Raw genomic sequence first — 20,260 nt, 5'->3', positions numbered from 1 at the left:
ATATGCAAAAATAATTTTTAACGTTTGTCTTCTAAAATTTTGAGATCCAAATACTCTACCTTTTCTCCCCTTTCCTGAGATAGTAAGCAATTTGATATAGATTACACATGTGCAATTAAAAAAATTATATTTCAATATTAGTCATGTTGTAGAAGACATGTTGTTTAAAAAACCTAAAGAAAATAAAGTATGCTTTGATCTGCATCTAGACTCCATCAGTTCTTTCTCTGGGAGTGGATAACATTTTTCAGCATGAGTCCTTTGGAGTTATCTTGGACCATTGTATTGATGAGAAAAACAAGTCATTCATAGTTGATCATCACACAATATTGCTGTTATTTTGTACAATGTCCTTCTGGTTCTACTCACTTCACTCTGTATCAGTTCATATAAGATTTTCAGATTTTTATGAACTCATTCTGTTCATCATTCCTTATAGCACAACAGTATTCTATTACAACCGTATTCCACAACTTGTTCATCCATTCTCCATGTGATGAACAACTGCTCAGTTTCCAATTCTTTGCCATTACAAAAATTGCTGCTAAAAATATTTGATACAAGTAGGTCCTTTTCCCTTATCTCTGATCTCTTTGGGATATAGATCCAGTAGTGATATTGCTGGGTCAAAGGATATACATAGTTTTGTAGTCCTTTGAGCCTGGTTCTTCCATATTGCTCTCCAGAATGGTTGTATCGGATTCACAGTTCCACCAGCAGTATATTAGTGTCCCAATTTTCCCACATCCCCTCCAACTTTTATCATTTTCCTTTTTGGTCATAGTAGCCAATCTGATACATGTGAAGTGGTATCTCAGATTTATTTTAATTTGTCTTTTTCTAATCAGTAGTGATTTGGAGCACGTTTTCCTATGACTATGGATAGTTTTAATTCCTTTGAGAACTACTTTTGACTATTTTTTCAGTTGGGGAATGCTTGGTAGTTTTATCAATTTCTCTCAGTTGTATATATATATATATATATATATATATATATATATATATATATATATATATATATATATATATATATATATATATATATATATATATATATATATATATATATATATATATATATATATATATATATATATATTTGATAAATGAAGCTTTTGCCAGAGATACTTGTTACTAAAGACACGGTGGCAGCAATCAGCAACAGCAACAGGAGCAGGAGGAGCAAGAGGATCAGGAGCGGCAGAAGTAAGCTCCAAAAGGATCACCCAGGCAGGGAGGCAGGTGGCAGCTCTGAAGAGAGTAGTTCAGAGCTCTCTCAGAATTTGCTGGGGGAGGGGGGGGGGAGGGTGGCAGTGTGAAAGTCAGGAGAAATGTGGCTTTGCAAATTTTATCTTGGCTATCTTAAAAAAAAATTGGCTCTTTGTGGTCGCCATCAATGTAAAAATTAAAATTAATGTTATATTTTATCAGATTTATTAATAATCACTAGAAGTAACAAAATAAAACCATGTTCCCATGGCTAATCTACCTGCTCAAACAGCCTACTCCACCAATGTCCCTGCTCAAGAAGGAAAGAGAGCTAGCCATGGAAGGCCACCCAGTTTATCTCCTGTCTACATCAGTAGGTGATGACAGGAAGTCAGTGGGCTCCTGGGAAATGTAGTTCAAAGGCATAAGAATTCCAATTACACATTCCCTTCTAAATTTGGTTGCATTGGTTTTGTTTATACAAAGACTTTTTAATTTAATGTAATCAAAATTATCTATTTAATTTTTCCTGATGTCCTCTTTGTCTTGTTTGTTCATAAACTCTTCCCTTATTCATAAGTCTGACAAGTAAACTTTTCCATGTCCCCTTAATTTGTTTATGGTGCCACCTTTTATTTCTAGATCAAGTATCCATTTCTGTTTTATCCTGGTGTATAATATGAGATGTTGGTCCACACCTAATTTCTGCTATGCTCCTTTCCAGTTTTTCCAGCAGTTTTTGTCAAATAATGAGTTCTTTCCCCAGAAGTTTGGATCTTTGGGTTTATTGATCACTAAGTTACAATGGGCATTAACTGCCATATTTTGATTATGTAATTTATTACATTGATCCAATGTTCTGTTTCTTAGCCAATACTACAAAATAGATTGTTTTGATGATTATTGCTTTGTAGAGTAGTTTGAGATCTGGTACAGCCAGGTCTCCTTCCTTCACATTTTTTTTTATTAATTTACTTGATATTCTTGGCCCTTTGTTCTTCAGATGAACTTTATTGCAATTTTTTCTAGTTCTATGAAATAATTTTTGGATAATTTGTTATGTTAGATTGCTGTGGCACTGAGTAGGTAAATTAACTTAGGTAGGACTGTTGTTTTCACTATACTGGCTCAGCCTATCCATGAGCAGTGAATGTTTTTCCAATTATTTAGGTCTGACTTTAGTTGTGTGAAGAGTGTTTTATAATTGTGTTAAATAGTTGCTGTATTTATTTTGTTAGGTATACCCCCAGGTCTTTTATGTTGTCTGAGTTATTTGGAATGGAAATTCCTTTTCTATCTCTTGCAGTTGGACTTTGTTAGTTGTAAATAGAAATAGTGATTTTTATATGGGTTTATTTTGTATCCTGTGACTTAGCTTAAGTTGTTCATTATTTCTATTAGTTTGAGGATTTTAATATCAGTTCTAAGACAGAAAAGTGACAAGGCTAGGCCATCAGGATTAAGTCACTTGCCCCAGGGTCACACCAGCTTGTAAATATTTTGAAGTTATCTTCTCTTTCTAGCTATCCTGGCAGTCTTTGGCACTAGACTAGCTTTTTATTGGGGGAATATTTTTTGTTTACAGTCACATTTTCTGAATTAGGGCCAGTATCTGTGCACTTCTGGAGTGAATATGGGGGCTTTTTTGGTTTCGGATTGCATTCTCTGGGATCCCGCTGCTATTTTCTTCAGGTATAATTGTTGCCTCTTCATCTCTGCCTCCTGGACTCCTTCCTGGCTTACATTAAATCCCAACTAAAATCTCATCTTCTACTAGAAACCTTTTGGGTCCTTCTTAATCCTGGTGCTTCCCTCTGCTGATTATCTCCAATTCACTGTGCATATTTCTGGTTTGTCCATAGCTGTTTGACCTTGTTGCTCCCACTAGACTGTGAGCTCCTTGAGAACAAGGACTGTTTGTTTTTTGCCTTTCCTTGTTTCTCTGGGGCTTAGCTCAGTGCCTGGTACATCATAGATTTTGTTATTCAGTCATTTCAGTCATGTCTGACTCTTTGTGACCCCATTTGGGGTTTTCTTAGCAAAGGTACTAGAACTTTTTCTTTCTCCAACCCATCTTATAAATAAGGAAACTGAAGCAAACAGGGTGAAGTGACATGCCCAGGGTCACACAGCTAGGAAGTATCTGGGCTAATTTGAATTCAGGAAGATGAGTGACTCTGTGACTCTAGGCCCTGCCCTTATTCACTGTACCACTTACTACTTGGTTGCCCTGGGAAGAAAGACCTGAGTTCAAATTTGGCCTCAGACATTCACTAACAGTGAGACCCTGAGCAAGATATTGGGATTTCATTTAATTTTTTCCTCCAATATAATAGCACCTGCCTCAAAGGGTCATTGAGGGTCAGTCTGGTGAGATTGTAAAGCGCCTCCGAGAGGCTATCAGAAGGCTCCGTCCTTCCTTCCCTTCCACCAAGAGATCAGAAGTAAAGGGAGATGCCTGCCAGTCGGGGAATGGCTGACCAAAATGAGGCACGCGAAGGTCATGGGTTGCTTGTCATCACATTGTAAGAAACCACAGATATGGCCCCCCCAGGCTTTGCTTGGCCCAATGTATAGGGCAAAAGCAGTAACGTGGTCTGCCCAGGCCTGCAGGAAAGTACATTCAGCCCAGCTCCACCAGACCGGACCCGTCCAGCCAGGTGCCACGGCAAGGGCCAGTGTGGAGAGCGTCAGGCCTCATGCCTGCGGGGCTCAGGCCCTTCATTGTCCTGCTTCAGTGGGGAGGGTGGTGGCCCGGCCTCAGGAAATGATGGCCATAAGCCAAAGGCAGTGCAAAGCCTGAAAACGTTTGTGAAGAAGAGCCCGAGGCCTCACTGCTCCCCGTCTCTGCCTTTAGGGATGCAGGCTCTGCTTCTGACCCAGCTCAACAGCATCCTGCTCCAGAACCGGAGCCTGGTGCAGGCCGCCGTCCATGTGGCCGTGGACCAGGCCTTGGGGCAGCACTGTGGCCTGGTCAAGGTAAGAGGAGAGGAGGGCCTGGCTCCATATCCACTGCACACCCCCACCAGCCCCTCTCCTGGGAGATGCCTTGTGTCTGTCTCACGAGCACCAGCTCGGCCCATTCACCCAATTCCTCTCTCTCCTCTTGCTCGATGGGTACCTTTCAGGGCCCGAAGACCCCCTGGGAGCCCCACTGACCCACTCTGTCCCTGGACATTAGGAGTCTCTCCTCATCCAGTTCCCCAGGGCTCTGGGCAGTTTCCTGATTTGAGCCCATGACACCCTCCCTGACCGGATGGCTCCTTTCTGTGCCCCAAGAGATGCCGGGCTCAGGGAGGCCCCGAACACACAGGCCTCCTCTTCTCTTGCCCTCCTCTTTAGGCCCAGCAGAAGCTGCAGGCCTCCATCCCGGTGGCCGTGAGCTCCATCCTGAGCATCGTGGCTGGCAGCACCAGCAGAAGCTTCCGGGCACTTTGTCTCGAGACCCTTCAGGTGAGTCCCGGCCGGGGTTGGGAGTCGGGAGACTCAGGTTCCAGTCCCGGGTTCTGATGCTCCTGAGGACACAGAAGCACTCCGTGTGCTCACGGAGCTCCTGCTCCCTCGGGCGGTCCAGGCTTCTCGTCTTGGGGTGTTGGTTCTCTCTAAAGCGCTCGACGGGCCTCCCTTCAGCCCCTCAGCCCTGGGGTTGGGCAGCGTGGTGACTGCCCGGCACCCGGCGCCTCTCGGACAGAAAGGCCTGAGCCGAGTTCCATCCTGGCACAGAATGTTTGGGGGACCCTGGGCCCCCCCCTCGTGTCCCAGTCAGTCGGGAGCCGGAGATGCGGACACGAGCTCGGCCCTGGCCCTCGGAGGCCGCCCCTCGGCACTGGTGAAGGGAATCCGAGAGCCACAGACGAGGACATGGGACGGGGATGGAAGGGCGCGCTGTGGGCTGTCTGAGCAGGCTGAGCTCCGCGGCCAGTGGGGGGGTGTTTGGGCAGAACACGGGGCAGGTGCGCGGATGTGCGCGTGGCGTCTCCTGGCTGCATCCAGAGCATTCCGTACCCGATGGATAGCTCAGAAAACAGGAAGAGGAAGGCGCTGGCCCGGGCCGGCCCCAGCCCTCTTCGCCTCTCTGCCTGGGGCTCTGCCTCCTCTGGGGTCTCTGGCTCTGTCCCCCTCCCCTTTCTTGGGTCACAGCTTAAACTTGCCCCACTGCCCAGTCTTGGTGTGGTGCCGATTCAGCTTAGCCAGGCGTGCTTCAGGCCGGCAAACACCCTGAAGCAGGCCTGCCCTCGCGGAGCGCAAAGACAAGTCAATCCAGTCAGGGAGGATCAGGCAGGCTTCCCGACAGAGGTGGCCCCAGAGCCAAGCTTTGAAGGAAGACCCAAACCACGTGGTTATTTCAACCAGGCCTCACCACTGCCCGACAGGCCTTTCTCTCCTCCCTTTTTGGTTCTCGAACACAAGTCCCTCCAGGACTGCTCCCCCACCTGCTCCGTCGGCCTCACCCTCTCTCGGGCCCAGGTTGGCTCCTCTGCCCCGGCTTTCCCTGCCCAGCACCACGATGCTTCCTGAGCCCTGAGGCCTGCACCCATCTCCGCCTCCTCGTGTCTCCTCCCCCCCCCAACCTGGTCACCTGGGCTGAGCCTCCCCCCACCATCTCTGGGAAATGCCTGCCAAGTGCTTTGGAAATGTCGCAGTGCTCCAGAGGAGGGTGACCAACCGACCCAGTAGCCTGAGGAATGGGCAGATGGATAAACTGAGGCAGACCCACAGAGAGAGATGGGAAGAGACAGACAGTGGCACCCTGCGCCCCCCCCCCCCAAAAAAAAGTGGCCCTCAGGAGGGAGGGCCGGCAGTGGAGAAGGGCAGGGCCTGAGGACAGGGAGGGGCAGTGTCAGCTGCACAATGAGGTCAGAAGGGGAGGGGCAGGGTCTGTCTGGGCGTTTGGGCCCTTGTTCTGGGAGATGAAGGCTTGAGGGGATGGGTCTGAGGAAGGCTTTTTGAGGCATGCTGGGAGGTGGCAGGAAAGCACTGAGATCAGAGGCGAGATGTTCTGGGAGGTGGCACAGCACCAGGGGCACATCCACGGAGAGGCTTGGCTTTGGTTCTGGCCACCCACCACCCTGCTGGCTAGATCGATGGCTACCCTCTGGTCTCTAAAGCACTTCCTACCTGGACCTGAGCCACCTTTCTGTCTCGTCATGCATTACTCCACCGTCCATCTTCTATGGTTCAGCCAGACTCTCCTTGCTGTCCCTCACATTTAATCTCCTACCTCCGTGCCTTTGTACTGGTAGTCCACCTTGCCTTCCCTCCTCATCTTTGCTTCTTTGACTCTCAGCTCAGGTGCCCTTCTGCCAGTGCCAGGACCCTCCCTCCTCACCCCAACATGGTCCTGAATTTTTCCACAGACACGTCTTCCTCGCCCAAAAGAATGTTTGCTTCTTTGGGGCTAGGGCTGGTGTTCCTGGCACCCAGCACAATGCTGGGCATGTTAATAGATTGGCTCTTCCTTGAGAAGCTGTCCTTGACACAGCCTCCACATTGGTTTTCCCAGTCTGACCATGTCACTCTTGCTAAAGACCACACCAAAGCCACTGGATAGGACTCTCCCTTCCTTTCGTGAAGGCCTCCCCTGTTGGGCTCCCAGCTCTCTGCCATTCCTGCTTTATTTCCCAGGACGCCCCTGGGTGCCCCCTCACGTGTTCTCTCTCCCGGGCTGTCCGCCACCCCTGGAAGCTCCTGCTCTCAGCCCGAGGCTCTCAGAACCTTTGTCTTCCTCCCAGTTTTTAGGGGGTCTTTTGTCCTCCACGGGAATGTGTCGGCTGGGCCGCCTTGATTTGGATCTCCGGGGTTTTGTGCGAAGGAAGCGCTTAGGGAGCGAGCAGTCCGGGGAGGTGCTCATTCTTTGCCCAAGTGCCCAGAGGTGGAAGACGGAACCTTAATGCCTGTCTTGAGCTTTGGCTGGAAGAGTGAGTGCTTGTGAGGGCGAGGAGGGCACTCGTATCCCTGTGGGATAAAGGCCAGAGGAGAGCCTGGACCCTGGTGGTGGCATGTGAGCGAGGGGGCCGGCTGTCTGTCTGGCACGAGCGTTGGGAAGGATGCCGGGCAGGACAGACAGGAAGTGGGGCTCAGCAGGGAGACGGGTCCGTGCAGAGATCTGGGAATTCTCTCTAGAGACCAGGGGACGGCCCAGCAGAGGAAGCTGAGAGCTGCCAAGTCAGGCAGGGAGGAGGAGAACTGGGAGGAAGAGGCCACTAGGGGCAACTGGGAGGAGGAACTGGAGGGGGCGCCGAAAGCTGAGAGAAGGCAGTGTTGGAGGAGGTCAGCTCCCACCCAAAGGGGTTCCCTGTGGGGAGGGGATCCAAGCTCCCACCCCCAATCCCCCATCCGTCCTCCCTCCATTCTGCCATTTCTTATTGCTTTTAGGCAAGGCCAAGCCTCAGTTTACCCATCTGTAAAGGAAGTAGGTTGCACTTCCTGATCTCTAGGTTCCTTCAAAGCGTGATGCTCAGACTCTGCTCCTTTGGCCCATTAGGCGGCTGATACCCAGGAGTTTCGCATGAGACTGCACAGAGCCTTCCAGCAGACTCTCCTTCACCCCTCTACCTGCGCCCCGAAGAACGTGAGTATGCAGGAAAGCTGGCCACAAGCCGAGCCCTAGCAGGCTCCAGGGGTGGCCCCGGGGGAGCGGCTCCAGCTAGGTAAGGGGGAAGGTGCCCACTGGAGACTGTTGGCCAGAGGAGCCAGCTCAGGCCCAGCAGGGCGAGCTGTTCATAGCACACGAGGGACCCCCCGTGGCAAATCTCAGAACTGCAGGCCCAGGCCTTGGGCTCCTGGAGTCTCCCTCAGAACAAAAAGGGGGGAGGCCAGAATCCTTGAATAAAGGACTTTTCTAGCCATTTCCCCAGAGAGCTGGGAGGCCCCTGATGTGGCCACGCCTCGCCGAAGCAGCTCACCACGTGGGCCTTGCGCAGGGTGAGGTCTGTCTCCAGCCTGCAGAAGCTCCAAGGCCTCCTGTTGCCAGTGAGGCCGACAGTCTCGTGCAGGGCCACGACAGGCTGGGCCGGGAATCTTGTCTCGGGTCGGTGAGTCTCGGGCTAGTTGTTGAGGCCGAGGCCTGGGAAGGAGCCTGTCCGGATGGGGAAGCACGAAGTGCTCGCTGTGCAAAGTCCTGGGAAAAACAGGAAAGTCAGGCAGTGCCTGTCCTCGGCGGAGAGACCACACGTGGGGACGGTTCTTGGGCTTCAGAAGCCCAGCAGGTGGTCAGGCCTCTTCTTCCATGTCATCTCCATCCATAAGATCCCATCAGGCGGGCCCAGGACTTGAGTGGCCGGACCTTTCCTTTCTGGGTCTCCAGCCCCAGCAGGAGCAGGTCCGAGGTGCCTTTCCCCAGAGCTCAAGGCAGCCGTGGGGGCGGGAAGGAGCACGTGCCGCCTCTCGGCTCTCCCTCAGGGAGCCTGGCTCCTTCGGTCAGAGAATGTTAGATTTGGAAGGGGCTGTGCAGACTGTCCACATCTGGGCCTCCAGTGACCCGGGAAAGCAGGCCGACCCCTGGCATGGCTGAGGATGTTCCGGGAGGGAGGCCCATGGTAAGGACTCCGGGGTGGCTGCCCCACAAACAGGAGTTTGCTGCCTGTGAGTGGAGATTTCAAGGGAGAAGGCTTGAGGCCTGGGCTATACCTTCCCAGGGTCAAGCTATTCCCTTGTAAGAGCAGTTTAAAGCAGGCAGAGGAGAGGAGGACACAGGCTCCGGGGCCTTGGTCCATCCTCACCTTTTTGGGGTGCCCCTCCCACACATTCTGAGTCACAATCTAGAAAAAGAGACACTTGATTTTCCTAAGGAAGTGCAGAATTTAGACCAGGAAGAAACCTTAAGATAATCTGGTCCAGCAGCCGTGCGTCCTTTCCCCAGCTGGGGAAACTGATGGCCACTAAAGCCAGGTGACTCCAGAGGTTTCCTGAAGCAGGGTAATTAACACCCGTGATGGTCCTTGGGAAAATGTTAAGCCATATAAAAATGTGCACAAAGCCATTCTGGGATTGGATCTCGTTTATTAGCCCAGGGCCCCAAGCTCTTCCACTGCCTGGATGGGGTAACTCATAAATCTTTCAGGGTTCTGCCTCCCATCCAGGTTTCCCTGGGAATGTCAGGCTATTGTAGTTCCTTTTAGGTCTTCCTAAAAGACCCTCAAATCTGGGGCAAACATAGATACAGCCATCATTTCATTCCACAAGAACCCAGAAACTTGCAAGTTCATCCTCCTCCAAAGCCCACCTTCCCTCCTTGTACCACTCCCCTGTGGACTCCCAGATTGAGGAAGAAGTACGTTATTGGGGGATATCTAGAGAGGCCTCCTCTTTGTGAGCCCCCCGTCTCCCTTAGGTACCTTGAGCACCACTTCAGGTCCAGGCCTTGGGTCTGTTCCTCTTCTTTCTAGAAGGTAGAGAGTACAAACTCTCAGGCTTCCCCCCACCCCAGCCTCTTCCTGTTACTAGAAAGGCAAGGTCCAGGGCTGCTTCTCCTGCTCAAAAGCTACGCGATTGTCCCTCTACTCTCCTGGAGACCCTGCCCTGCTGCCCCATCACATAGGCCTGCATGGGGGAGAAGCTTCAGTGTGCCCCTTCATAACAGCCATAAGCAGTTCCCACCATGGGACTCCCTCCAGACACCTGGGTCCTCTTGGCTGTGGGCCCAGGGGGGCCACTTCTCCTTGGTTCTTTTCCCTCCTTAGCTCTACTCCCTCTTACAGGCCCCAAGCTACAATAGCTGGGATCCTTGGTGTGGTGAAACTGGGTCAGTAAAGGCAGCGGTCACAACCCAGTGTTAGGAAGGTGCCAGGCCTTCCAGCTTTTACTGTTGTTACAGCTGGTCCCCCTGATGTCACTGAGGTGAATGATGGAGCTATGGCACAAGCTGGGTCACACGACACTTCTCACAATAGCCTCATGAGTTGGGTCCATTTTACAGATGAAACTTGGAGAAGCGGGTCAGAGAGCATGTTCGGACGACACCAAGTCCAGGGTTCCTTCCAAGCAGCATCGCTGCTGTAGGGACGGGGGTGCAGAGCGGCCCTGTCGCAGGCCGTGGAGAAGGGACGTCAGCTGGCCGCTCTCGCCGCGCTGGTGTGGGAGGGCGCCCTACTTCTGGGAGCTTTCACCTCACAAGCTCTTCTGGAGAAGGAAATCCCTCCGATGGGGCCGGGGTCCTACGATTGCTAAACTCACTCGGGGTTTCTGGTTCCTTGACCAGCCGCTTCCTGAGCCGGCCGGCCCCGAGGAGAGGAAGGACGGGGACAAGAGCCTGGAGGAGCCCGTCGCAGGTGAGGATCTGGATGCCTCCTAGACAGAAACTGTCCCACTACTTGTCACGGGCCTTCCCACAGTCCTGAAAGCTTTCTTGGGGGTGGCAATAGGAAGCTTGTCCTTTCGGGGGCAGGACACGGTATCCAGGAGGCAAGCTGCCCTCCTGGCTGCTCTTGCCACCTTCTTCCAACAGTTTTCTGCTCTGGAATTTGCCGGCCTTCATGGTTGACATTAGCACTGCTGTCCCGACACAAAACCGAGGCCACAAGACCATAACCGGACATCGAATGCCCCAGTCCAGTTGGTTCGGGGGCTGGTGTCTCAGGCCGGGGTGTGGAGCCCCAGGCCTGGGCCTTCACGGCAGAGGCACCACTCACTCCCAGCCATGCCTGGACAGCCGTCACTCAGGCAATCGGGGAGGTTCGAAAATCTGGAGTAAATCCAGTGTTTTCAATTCTGGGAATTTTACTGTTTAAAGACCAACCATGCGTATATTTTAGAAGGCTAATGGGAAGAAGAATGTAATGGGAGCGAACCCCCTCTCGCTGCTCTTCCCCCAGCGCGCCATCTCGGAAGGAACAGCCCACATTGAGGGAAGGTTCTCCACGTGGGGATGGGGAGGAGACCGGGGCCCAGCGAGAAGCTAGTGTGGACACTGCAGGGCCCACTGGAGAGGAAGGCTCCCGGGGACTGCCTGGGCTTCCCAGTTTCTCCACTGCCATGGTGGGGGGGTCAGGATGGCAGAACTCGGCCTTCCCCACCGCCCGGGCAGCTCTTCCCTGCTGCTGTGCAACATCTATAAAAAAAGGGGCCTGGCAGGGCATTTGTGACCAAAATGCCATCTGAAGGGGGCAGGGCTGGGTACCCGGAGTGCCAAACGGGCTGAGGGCTGGGGTCTTTTCCAGGGAGCTGCTGTCTAGGGAAGGCCCCAAGGCTCAAGAGGTGCTGCCAAGGAGAAGGTGTGGGGAGGAGGACCCAGGCTGATGGCCTGGGGGAAGCCACCCAGCCCCCTGTTGACCCGAAGCCCCCCTGTCCCCAGGCCCCGGGCTGGGGCAGTCCAGAACCGGGCTGGGAGGTAATTGTGCTTTGGGGGTGCCCCCCACTTTGGGGAGGCTGGGGGAGGTAGAGTGGAGGAGGAAAGCTGGAAGAGGGGGGCCAGAGCTGCTGGGGGCGGAGGGATTTGGGGGGACCTGGGTCAGGTTAGATCCCCCCAGACCGCCAGCCTGTATCTCCTCTTTCCAGGACTCGCTATGGCTGCAGGTGCTGTCCAACCTGTCGGAGCGGCTCGGGGGCGGCCCTGGCCCTTAGGGGCAGTCCCCCCTCCCTTCTTTCAATAAAGGCGCCCCAACCCCGCCGTCTGCACGCTAGTCAGTCGCTTCGTCGGTCCGAGGTCGGGGAACGCGGGCGGGGGACGCGCAGGCGGGGCCACAGGAAGGCGGGGGCGGGCGGGGACCCCGGTGGGGAGGGGGGCAGCCCTGAGGGCGGAGGGGGCCGAAGGTCGGCCAGGGGCAACAGGCGGTGGACGCTGAACTGGGGGTTGGAGGGCGGCGGGGGCGGGGACGGAGCCGCCGAGCGGAGAGGTCGGAGCCGAAAGGACATGGGGCTGGGGGGCGGGAAGGGCGGCGGGGCCAAGTAGTCCTCGAGATCGAAGTCGGAGTCCAGGTCCGAGTCGGAGTCGGAATTGGAATCCGAGTCGGAGGCAGCCCGGGAACGGCGCGCGGCGGCGGGGACGCGCGCGGGCGGGGCCACGGCCGGGCGGGGGCGCGGCCAGATCGGGAATGGGGCCGACCTCGGGGAGCGTAGGGGAGGGGCCGAAGCCGGGGGAAGGCGGAGCCCGAGCGCGGAGGGGGCGGGACCCGAGGGGCGCAGGGGAGGGGCTCCGTGGGACGTCGCGACGTTACGCTGCGCGTCCCGAGGGGCCTGCGGGAGCCGCCTGAACTGTCGCCGGGTGCGCGTCATTGGTGCGCGCCGCGCCGGACTCCGCGGCTCCGGGAAGAGAGCGCGATGGCGGCGCTGGGCGGCGGCGGACTGCGGCTGCTGTCGGTGTCGGGGCCGGGGCGGGAGCCCGAGTCAGCGGCGCTGAACGGCGCGGGTCCTGGCCTGTGCTGCTGGGTGTCCGTGTGTTCGTGCCTCAGCCTCGCCTGCTCCTATGTGGGCAGCCTCTACGTGTGGAAGAGCGACCTGCCCAGGTGCGGCGGCGGGCGGGCGAACGCGGGGGGGACGGGACTTGAGCAGGTGGGGCGGGGCCGCGGGCTTCCGTAGCAAGGGACAGCTGCTGGTATTGTCAGGGGCGGGGGCCTCGAGCATGGACTTCCGGGGCGGAGCCGGAGCTGACGTATGGGGCGGGACGGGCCTTCAGGCCTCCGGGCCTCCTGTACATTTATTGCCCCGTCCCTAGGGATCACCCTGCGGTCATCAAGCGGAGATTCACCAGCGTACTCATAGTGTCCAGCCTCTCCCCGCTCTGCGTGCTGCTTTGGAGGGAGCTCACAGGCCTCCAGGTCCGGAGGCGGGGGCTGCCGGAAGAAGGGCGGGGTCTGGAGGGGGTGGAGGGCGGAGCATGAGTCCTGGCAGGCTGGGAGAGGGCTGGACCAACCAGCCTGCCTGCTTCGGGGGCGGGGCCTGATCCCCTTCTTTTTGGGGCTCAGCCAGGCATCCCCCTGTTCACCCTGATGGGCTTCAGGCTGGAGGGCATCTTTCCCGCCGCGTTGCTGCCTCTGCTGCTGACCATGGTGCGTGTCTTGGAGGTTAGGGGGGCTCCTGGCTGTGCCCAGGGAGGAGCTGGGGGGACAGGGACCTCCCTGAGCTCCCTTCTCCCTCCCCTCAGATCCTGTTCCTGGGTCCCCTGATACAGCTCTCCATGGACTGGCCCTGGCCCTGGGACCTGGTTAATGGGCTGAAAGGGGCCCTCGGTGAGTGAGGAGAAAGGAGAATGAGCTGAAGGGATTACAGGATCCCCAGGTGGCAGGGCTGGGAGTGGGAAGACCTGGTTTCTAGTCCTGCTTGAGCAGGGCTCCTGGTTCTCTGGGCCAAGTGAATGCCACTGGGGGGTTCTGTGTTCTAAGGCCCCAGCTTTGTGAGGGAGACTCCTTGAATAGTCTGGGGACCTCATCCCCTGTCTTGTAGCTCCTTAGCGCCTGGAAGTATTGGGTGACCCCATGAACTGGGCAAATGGAGCCCTGTGACCTGAGACTGCCAGGGAATAGGAGTTCAGATCCCGCCTGTTGCTCCTTGTCTGATCTTTGGCAAGGGAGTATGTTGGCCTGGACCTCAGTTTTCTTCTCTGTGAGATGGGGGTAAGGTTGGCAACACTTCCCTTGAAGAACCCCACAAACTGAATGCGTTCTTTCTTAATCCTCACCTTCCATCTTGGAGTCAATACTGTGTATTGGCTCCAAGGCAGAAGAGTGGTCAGGGCTAGGCCATGGGGGTCCAGTGACTTGCCCAGGGTCACACAGCTGGGAAGTGTCTGAGGCCAGAGTTGAACCCAGGACCTCCCGTCTCCCAATCCACTGAGCCACCCAGCTGCCCCCTGAATGTATTCTTGAAAGGCCCCTGAGGTAGAGACGTCAGGATGGAGTGGGGGATAAACAAGTTTCTGCCTCCTGCTCCTGGGCAGCTTCTGGAGGGGCCCACTTTGCCTGTGGCTCATGCCCTCCCTCCTCACTAGCTCCCCAGGCCTGGGTGCAGTCCCTGACCGACATGAGATGGCTGCGGAACCAGGTGATCGCACCTCTGACGGAAGAGCTGGTGTTTCGGGCCTGCATGCTGCCCATGTTGGCCCCCTGCACGGGCCTGGGCCCTGCCATCTTCACCTGCCCCCTCTTCTTTGGTGTTGGTGAGCTTCCTTCCCAAGGGGGTAGAGGGAGGGCCTAGCCAGGGACTGGGGGCAGGAGGGGCGGGGGGGGGGGCAGGCTCGGGTGTCCCCAAGTCTCGCCCCTCTCTCCAGCCCACTTCCACCACGTGATTGAACAGCTCCGTTTCCGCCAGGGCAGCGTAGGGAGCATCTTCTTGTCGGCGGGTGAGGCCTGGCTGGGTGCGGGCCGGAGGGTGGGAAGGGGGGGCAGGACGGGGTGACCCCTGGCCAGGAGCCCCAGCCCGGCCTGACCTTGGGGCCTCTCCGTCCAGCATTCCAGTTCTCCTACACGGCGGTCTTTGGGGCGTACACGGCCTTTCTCTTCGTCCGCACAGGTGTGTGCCGCCTCGGGGAAGGGCAAGGCCTTCCCCTGGGGTCAGTGGACAGGTGGGAGGGGGCTGGGAGGCATCTGCTGACCCCTTGTCCCCCCCCTTCTCCCCAGGGCACCTGATTGGACCCGTCCTCTGCCATTCTTTCTGCAACTACATGGGCTTCCCCGCAGTCTGTGCCGCCCTGGAGCACCCCCAGAGGTGCCCCCTGCTGCTGAGCTATGCTTTGGGCGTGGGGCTCTTCATGCTCCTGCTGCAGCCCCTCACAGACCCCAAACTGTACAGCAGCCTCCCCCTCTGCCTGCTCCTGGACCGAACCTGGGATTCAGCCCCGCCCCTGTGCTCCTGACCTCTGCCTCCTCCCCGCAGACTGGGGGGAATTCTGGGAGGGGGCGAGGCCTGGCCTGCCCTTGGCCCCAAGCTGCTCCATCTCCGGACGGTTGTTCCCCGGGCTCCTGGGCCTCGTTGAAGCTGCTCGGGGGTTGGGAAGGAGCAGACCCCAGCCTCCTAGTCCGTCAGTCCGTCCGTCTGTCTGTCTGTCATCCGGTCATCTTCGTCTTTTTGCATCAGACTTTGTATTCGAATATTAAAGAGATTTAACTTGGTAGCTCCGAGTCAGGGCTGGCCTCTGGCAGCTGGCCGGAGCGAAGCTGGGGGGGGCGGCGCTGGGAGGGGGGAGCGGTCAGCCTGTGCACTGGGGGTCGGGGCTGTGGCCACTGGCCCTGCAGCCGTTCGGTCCGATTTCTGGAGGCCCTCGGGCGCACTCCGGACAATGCTGGCCTTGGAGCCGGAGGAGGCGGCTCCAGAAGCTGTCCCGGGGCCACTTGGCCTCCCGGCCCCCCCTTCCCATCGGAGACTCCTGCACAGCGAGGGCCCCAGCGTGCCAGTCCAGCCCGTAGTGGTTGTGGTTAGGAGAAAGAGGCCAGCTTGGGTCGCTTGCAAACAAGAGATGGGGGACCCCCCTTTGTCTAGCCCCAGAAGGGGGGCCAGATGCCAGAACTCTGCTCTAAGGATTGCCCCGATGGGAGCGGATGCCTTCCCTGGGCAGGTCTGGCATAGAGGCTGGAGACTAGCGGCCAAGGTGGCCGTCTGTCTGTCCGCCCGCCTCGGCAGGGCGACTCCCCCTGTGCTCCCTGCCTGACCCTCTCCCAGGGAGCCAGAAGGGGCCTTTGGGACTTCCCCTGATCTGCTCCTGTTGCTGCCCTTGGCTGGAGTTTGAAGCCCTGGAACACATCTGTGCCTGTGTGACCCCAAGGTCTGACGTAAAGCGGGAGGCTCCCTCCCCGCCTGGGGCTCGGCAGGCCGCAGACAAGGGGACCAGGAAGCCAGAAGATGACAGTCGGCTTTATTGAGTTTGAGTCTTTCAAGGCTGAGATGAGGGGGGTCTTGTCCCCCGGACCTTCCTGGCCTGGACCCCGACTCTCCCCAGAGAGAGGGCCCCAGTTTGGCAAAGAAACACACCCTGCAGCTGGCAGGACGTGATGGGCAGTGGGGGAAGGAGACGGTGGAGCGGGGGGGCTCTCATCCCTTCCTGGTGAGCAGCTGGTCCCAGGGTTGGCCTCCGGGTGGGCGGCCGCAGTGTCTTCCTAAGGGGGGAGAGCAGGCCTCTGACGCTAAGGCACTGGGGACCAGGGCGTGCTGGTCACTCGATCTCCAAGATGAGGTCGTCGCCCTCCAGAGTCATGTCGCGAGTCACGTGGACCTTGGCGATGGTGCCCTCCAGGGGCGCCGTCACCATGGTCTCCATCTTCATGGCGCTCAGCACGCACAGCGGCGTCCCCTTGGTCACCTTGTCCCCCACCTTCACCTTGATGTCGATCACCTTGCCGGGCATCGGGGCCCCGATCTGGCCCTTGACGTCCTTCAGGGCCTTGGGGTGGAAGTGCATCTCCTGCGCGAGTGGGAAGAAGAGCCGCTGAGTGCCCCGCCTCTCCCCTCCCCCCTCCCCAACCCCCCAGGGAGCCTCACCTTCATGGCCTGGGTGTCCTTGACCAGGATGGAGCGCACCTGCCCGTTGAGCTCGAAGAACACCTGCCTCTGCCCGGCCCGGTTCACGTCCCCCAGGGCCAAGGCCTTGATGTGCAGGGTTTTGCCCCGTTCCAGCTCTACCTATGGGAGAAGGGGGTCAGGGCGGGCCGGGCCGGGCCCAGGGCGGCACCCGAGCCCAGGACTCACCTCAAACTCTTCGGCGACCTTGGGCCCTTGCAGGAAGAGGCGGGTGTTGAGGCACTCCAGGGGCCCGAAGGTGGCCGTGAAGTCCTTGAACTGCTGGAAGACGTCGGGATACATGGCGGCCGAGAGCACGTCCTCGGGGGTTATCTCGTCGTTGCGTTCCTTCAGCTCATCCTCCAGCTTCCTCAAGTCCAGGGCGGTCATGGAAGCGCCCGGCCGCCCCTCGACCCGGGGCAGGTCCTTTAGGACCTGGGGAAGGGGGGAGGGAGAAGGCTGCCGGTCAGCCCAGTGGGCTGATGGACACACCCCCCCCCTCTGCCCCAGCTCCCTCCCAGCACCTTGGATCGAAAGGGTTCGGGGAAGCCCCCATAGGGTATGCCAATGTAGCCCTGCAAGAACTCCACCACCGAGCGCGGGAAGGACAGTTCCTCGGCCTTGGCCTCCACGTCGGCTCGGCTCAGCCCATTCTGCACCATGAACTGGGCCAGGTCCCCCACGATCTTGGAGGAAGGGGTCACCTGGGGTGGGAGCAAGGAGAGGCGCCTGAGTGAGTCTCCAGGGGGTTGTCCCTTGTCTTTCCCATACACGCCAAGGACCCCCTCCTGGGCCTCCACCAGAGCCTCTGAGCTTCCCCTCCAGCCTTTCCCCCGTCTGGTCAGGGAATCCTGCTCCCTGATTCCCATGCTCCATCCCCCCCCCCCCAACAATTCCCTCAGACTCTTCTCAGCTCGGTGACCCTGGCCAAGTCATCTACGCCTCAGCCTATAAGGGGGACCATTCTGACACCCCTGCCTCCCTGGGGGCTGTGAGCAGTAAAGGCTTCTTTCACATCCCCGCAGGAGGCTGGCCTTGGTGTTGTCTTGGCTTATGAGAATGGCCTGCTGGTAGGCCTGGCTCTAGGGGGAAGTCCTGGCCCTGCTGGCCCTCATAAGTGTGACCCTGGCTACAGGCTCTGGGTGAGCAGCCCCCCCCCCTCCAGTCAGCCCATTCACCTTGATGAGGTCCCCCAGCATCTGGTTGCCCTCCACATAGGCCTTTTTGACTTCTTTGAACTTGTTGCCAAGCCCCATGCTGTAGGCCTGGAAGTGCAGGTTTGTGTACTGGCCTCCCGGGATCTCGTTCTCGTACACATCCGAGTTCCCGGATTTCATGGTGGCCGTGCAGTCGAAGGGGGCGTATAGCCCCCGGGCCCCCTCCCAGTACTCGCTGTAGTCAAACACCCGCTCCAAAGGTAGCCCTGGGAGAGCAGGCGAGAGAGGCTGGGGCTCATCTGGGACGCCCTTGGCCCCTATCCCAGTGCAGCCTCATCTGGGACGCCCTTAGCCCCCACCCCGGTGCAGCCTCATCTGGGACGCCCCTAGCTCCCACCCCGGTGCAGCCTCATCTGGGACGCCCTTAGCCCCCACCCCGGTGCAGCCTCATCTGGGACGCCCCTAGCTCCCACCCCGGTGCAGCCTCATCTGGGACGCCCTTAGCCCCCACCCCGGTGCAGCCTCATCTGGGACGCCCCTAGCTCCCACCCCGGTGCAGCCTCATCTGGGACGCCCTCAGTCCCCCACCCCAGCCTCGTCTGGGACACCCCAGTTCCCGGCCCCCCACCTCACCATGCCTCATCCTAGGAGGAACCAGCCGGGGCCCTACCTGTGTCGAAGGGGGTCCCCAGAGTGCAGGCCACCAGGGCCCCCATGCTGGGCTGGGACGTGATCCCCGACATGGAGTCCACAGCCACATCCACCACATCTGCCCCTGCCTGGGCACAGGCCAGCATATTGGCCACACCTGAGCCGGCCGTGTCATGGGTGTGGATGTGCAGGGGGAGCTCTGGGAAGCGGTCTCGGAGGGCACCCACCAGCATGGTGCATGCAGCCGGCTTCAGAAGGCCTGCCATGTCCTGGGAGGGAGGGAGAAGTCAGCAGGCATGGGGGGAAGGGAAAAGGGAGGGGGAAGGGCAGGGGGGAGGGGCAAGAGCACACAGCCACCTTGATGCTCAGGATGTGTGTCCCAGCCCGCACCAGCTCCTCAGCCAGGTCCATGTAGTACTTCAGGGAATACTTGGTGCGCGTGGGGTCGGCCACGTCGCCCGTGTAGGAGATGGCTGCCTCCACCACACCTCCGGCACTGCCTGCCGCCTCCATGCCCAGCAGCAGATTGGGCATGTAGTTGAGGGAATCAAAGACACGGAACACGTCCATCCCGTTCTCCTTGGCCACCTCACAGAACCTAGGGAGGGCAGCAGTTGAGAGGGGAGCCCCAACCCTTGGCCCCCCCGTTTGAGCATTGGCTCCAGAGAAAGGGGGGGCAGGGAGACCTGACCCAGGAAGGCACCGTCTGAGGCGAGCAGCATGTGGGTGCTAAGGGCCCCCCAGAGCGCAGAAGCCAAGCTTTGCCTTCGGGTCCTGTCTACACCTGCTCATCAGGGCCCAAATAGGGGGCGCTCACTTAAAGACCACGTTGTCCGGGTAGTTGGTGTAGCCCACAGCGTTGGCACCCCGGAGCAGCATCTGGAAGGGGATGTTGGGGATGAGCTCTCTGAGCTCCTGTAGCCTCCGCCACGGACACTCGTACAGGAAGCGCATGGCAACATCAAACGTGGCTCCTGGGGAGGAGTGAGAAGGATCTGATGGGGTCGTGCAAGACCCTCTCCCGCCCCTGGGCTTTTGTGCAAGCTGTGCTCCCCACCTGAAGTGCCTGACCGTGAAACCCTGCGAGGTGCCAGGCTTAACCTGTTCTCGACCCTGAACCTGCTTGACAGGGAAGGGCTCACTGAGTTTCTTTTATGGCCTCCCTGCCTTGACCACAGCAGCTCTCTGAGACCCGGGCAGTGTCGTCCACCAGGCTGTCTCAGACTGCATCCAGCCCTGGCCAGGTACATGGCACTGGTGGGTCATTGTGAGATGAGGTCAAAAGCCATTTTCCTCTCAGGTGGGAAAAGTGGGCTGTCCCTGGAGGTCCCTTGCACCAAGCCAAGGGGTTACTGCCCCACCCCAGCTGCCCAGGGGCTGGGCCCGGCCCCCCACTTCTCCTGCACTCACCCCCCCAGTTCTCCAGACTGAAAAGGCTGTTGAAACTGTGGGCGACATAAGGGGCGATCTTCTTGAGGTCGTAGGTCCTCACTCGTGTGGCCAGCAGGGACTGATGGGCATCCCGGAAGGTCGTGTCCATTAGCAGCAGCCCCTTGTGGTTCCGCACGGCCCGGGCAAAGCCCTCGGGACCCTCACGCAGCAGGATGTCTCTGAAACCAGGAGGAGGTGGGCCTGGGAGAGGCCAGGCTGTCAGGATCCTCAAGGACGCCCCAGGGCTTCCCCCTTCCCCATGAGCCCAGCTGCGCCAGCGATGCCCATGACTCACCCATGGGGACGGGGGGGATGATGGGATCCGTGGGGCTGGAGCTTGCCTTGACCGGGATCGGTGTCTGGGGCCCATTCACCATGACGTGACCTGA

At 57.7% G+C, this 20,260-nt stretch overlaps 3 protein-coding genes across 17 annotated transcripts in view; 2 read left to right on the top strand and 1 right to left on the bottom strand.

Annotated features, from left to right (window-relative positions):
- The window catches only part of TOP6BL (TOP6B like initiator of meiotic double strand breaks), an 88,087-nt gene extending 76,272 nt beyond the window's left edge, over positions 1-11,815 (top strand). The window contains exons 11-16 of the mRNA XM_056803726.1: positions 4,067-4,188; positions 4,552-4,662; positions 7,694-7,780; positions 10,127-10,478; positions 11,367-11,536; positions 11,704-11,815. Of these exons, the coding sequence (XP_056659704.1) occupies positions 4,067-4,188; positions 4,552-4,662; positions 7,694-7,780; positions 10,127-10,478; positions 11,367-11,536; positions 11,704-11,769 (908 nt within the window). The 3' untranslated portion in view covers positions 11,770-11,815. The remainder of the gene's footprint in view (positions 1-4,066; positions 4,189-4,551; positions 4,663-7,693; positions 7,781-10,126; positions 10,479-11,366; positions 11,537-11,703) is intronic.
- A 650-nt stretch (positions 11,816-12,465) lies between these two features.
- RCE1 (Ras converting CAAX endopeptidase 1) lies at positions 12,466-15,253 on the top strand. Of its 8 annotated transcripts, none has more exons than XM_056801273.1 (8): positions 12,466-12,650; positions 12,860-12,962; positions 13,110-13,193; positions 13,289-13,373; positions 14,132-14,299; positions 14,452-14,482; positions 14,590-14,652; positions 14,760-15,253. In XM_056801273.1, the coding sequence occupies exons 1-8, from the start codon at positions 12,466-12,468 to the stop codon at positions 15,244-15,246; spliced, it is 1,206 nt and encodes a 401-aa protein (XP_056657251.1). In that variant the 3' UTR covers positions 15,247-15,253. The 8 variants fall into 8 exon arrangements, with proteins under 8 accessions (XP_056657251.1, XP_003341965.1, XP_056657253.1 ...); XM_003341917.4 differs by having other exon boundaries at positions 14,411-14,482; XM_056801278.1 differs by having other exon boundaries at positions 12,518-12,650; positions 13,114-13,193.
- Positions 15,254-15,971: 718 nt separating this feature from the next.
- The window catches only part of PC (pyruvate carboxylase), a 90,195-nt gene continuing 85,906 nt past the window's right edge, over positions 15,972-20,260 (bottom strand). For all 8 annotated transcript variants that reach the window (XM_056801258.1, XM_007502652.3, XM_056801259.1 and 5 more), the window contains 10 exons: positions 20,167-20,256; positions 19,851-20,072; positions 19,258-19,414; positions 18,798-19,038; positions 18,460-18,709; positions 17,811-18,055; positions 17,157-17,336; positions 16,822-17,067; positions 16,615-16,755; positions 15,972-16,537 (listed from right to left, as the gene is read on the bottom strand). In XM_056801258.1, the coding sequence (XP_056657236.1) occupies positions 16,289-16,537; positions 16,615-16,755; positions 16,822-17,067; positions 17,157-17,336; positions 17,811-18,055; positions 18,460-18,709; positions 18,798-19,038; positions 19,258-19,414; positions 19,851-20,072; positions 20,167-20,256 (2,021 nt within the window). In that variant the 3' untranslated portion in view covers positions 15,972-16,288. The remainder of the gene's footprint in view (positions 16,538-16,614; positions 16,756-16,821; positions 17,068-17,156; positions 17,337-17,810; positions 18,056-18,459; positions 18,710-18,797; positions 19,039-19,257; positions 19,415-19,850; positions 20,073-20,166; positions 20,257-20,260) is intronic.

The sequence above is a fragment of the Monodelphis domestica genome, chromosome 6 (assembly GCF_027887165.1).
Source record: "Monodelphis domestica isolate mMonDom1 chromosome 6, mMonDom1.pri, whole genome shotgun sequence".
Lineage (NCBI taxonomy): Eukaryota > Metazoa > Chordata > Mammalia > Didelphimorphia > Didelphidae > Monodelphis > Monodelphis domestica.
This window is presented reverse-complemented; position numbering and strand designations above follow the sequence as displayed.

Bases quoted from the DNA above. Each gene is read 5' to 3' on its own strand.
- RCE1 (XM_056801273.1), top strand. From the start codon at position 12,466: ATGGCGGCGCTGGGCGGCGGCGGACTGCGGCTGCTGTCGGTGTCGGGG. The intron at 12,651-12,859 runs GTGCGGCGGCGG...CCCCGTCCCTAG, and splicing joins TGGAAGAGCGACCTGCCCAG to GGATCACCCTGCGGTCATCA. The intron at 14,483-14,589 runs GTGAGGCCTGGC...CTCTCCGTCCAG, and splicing joins GAGCATCTTCTTGTCGGCGG to CATTCCAGTTCTCCTACACG.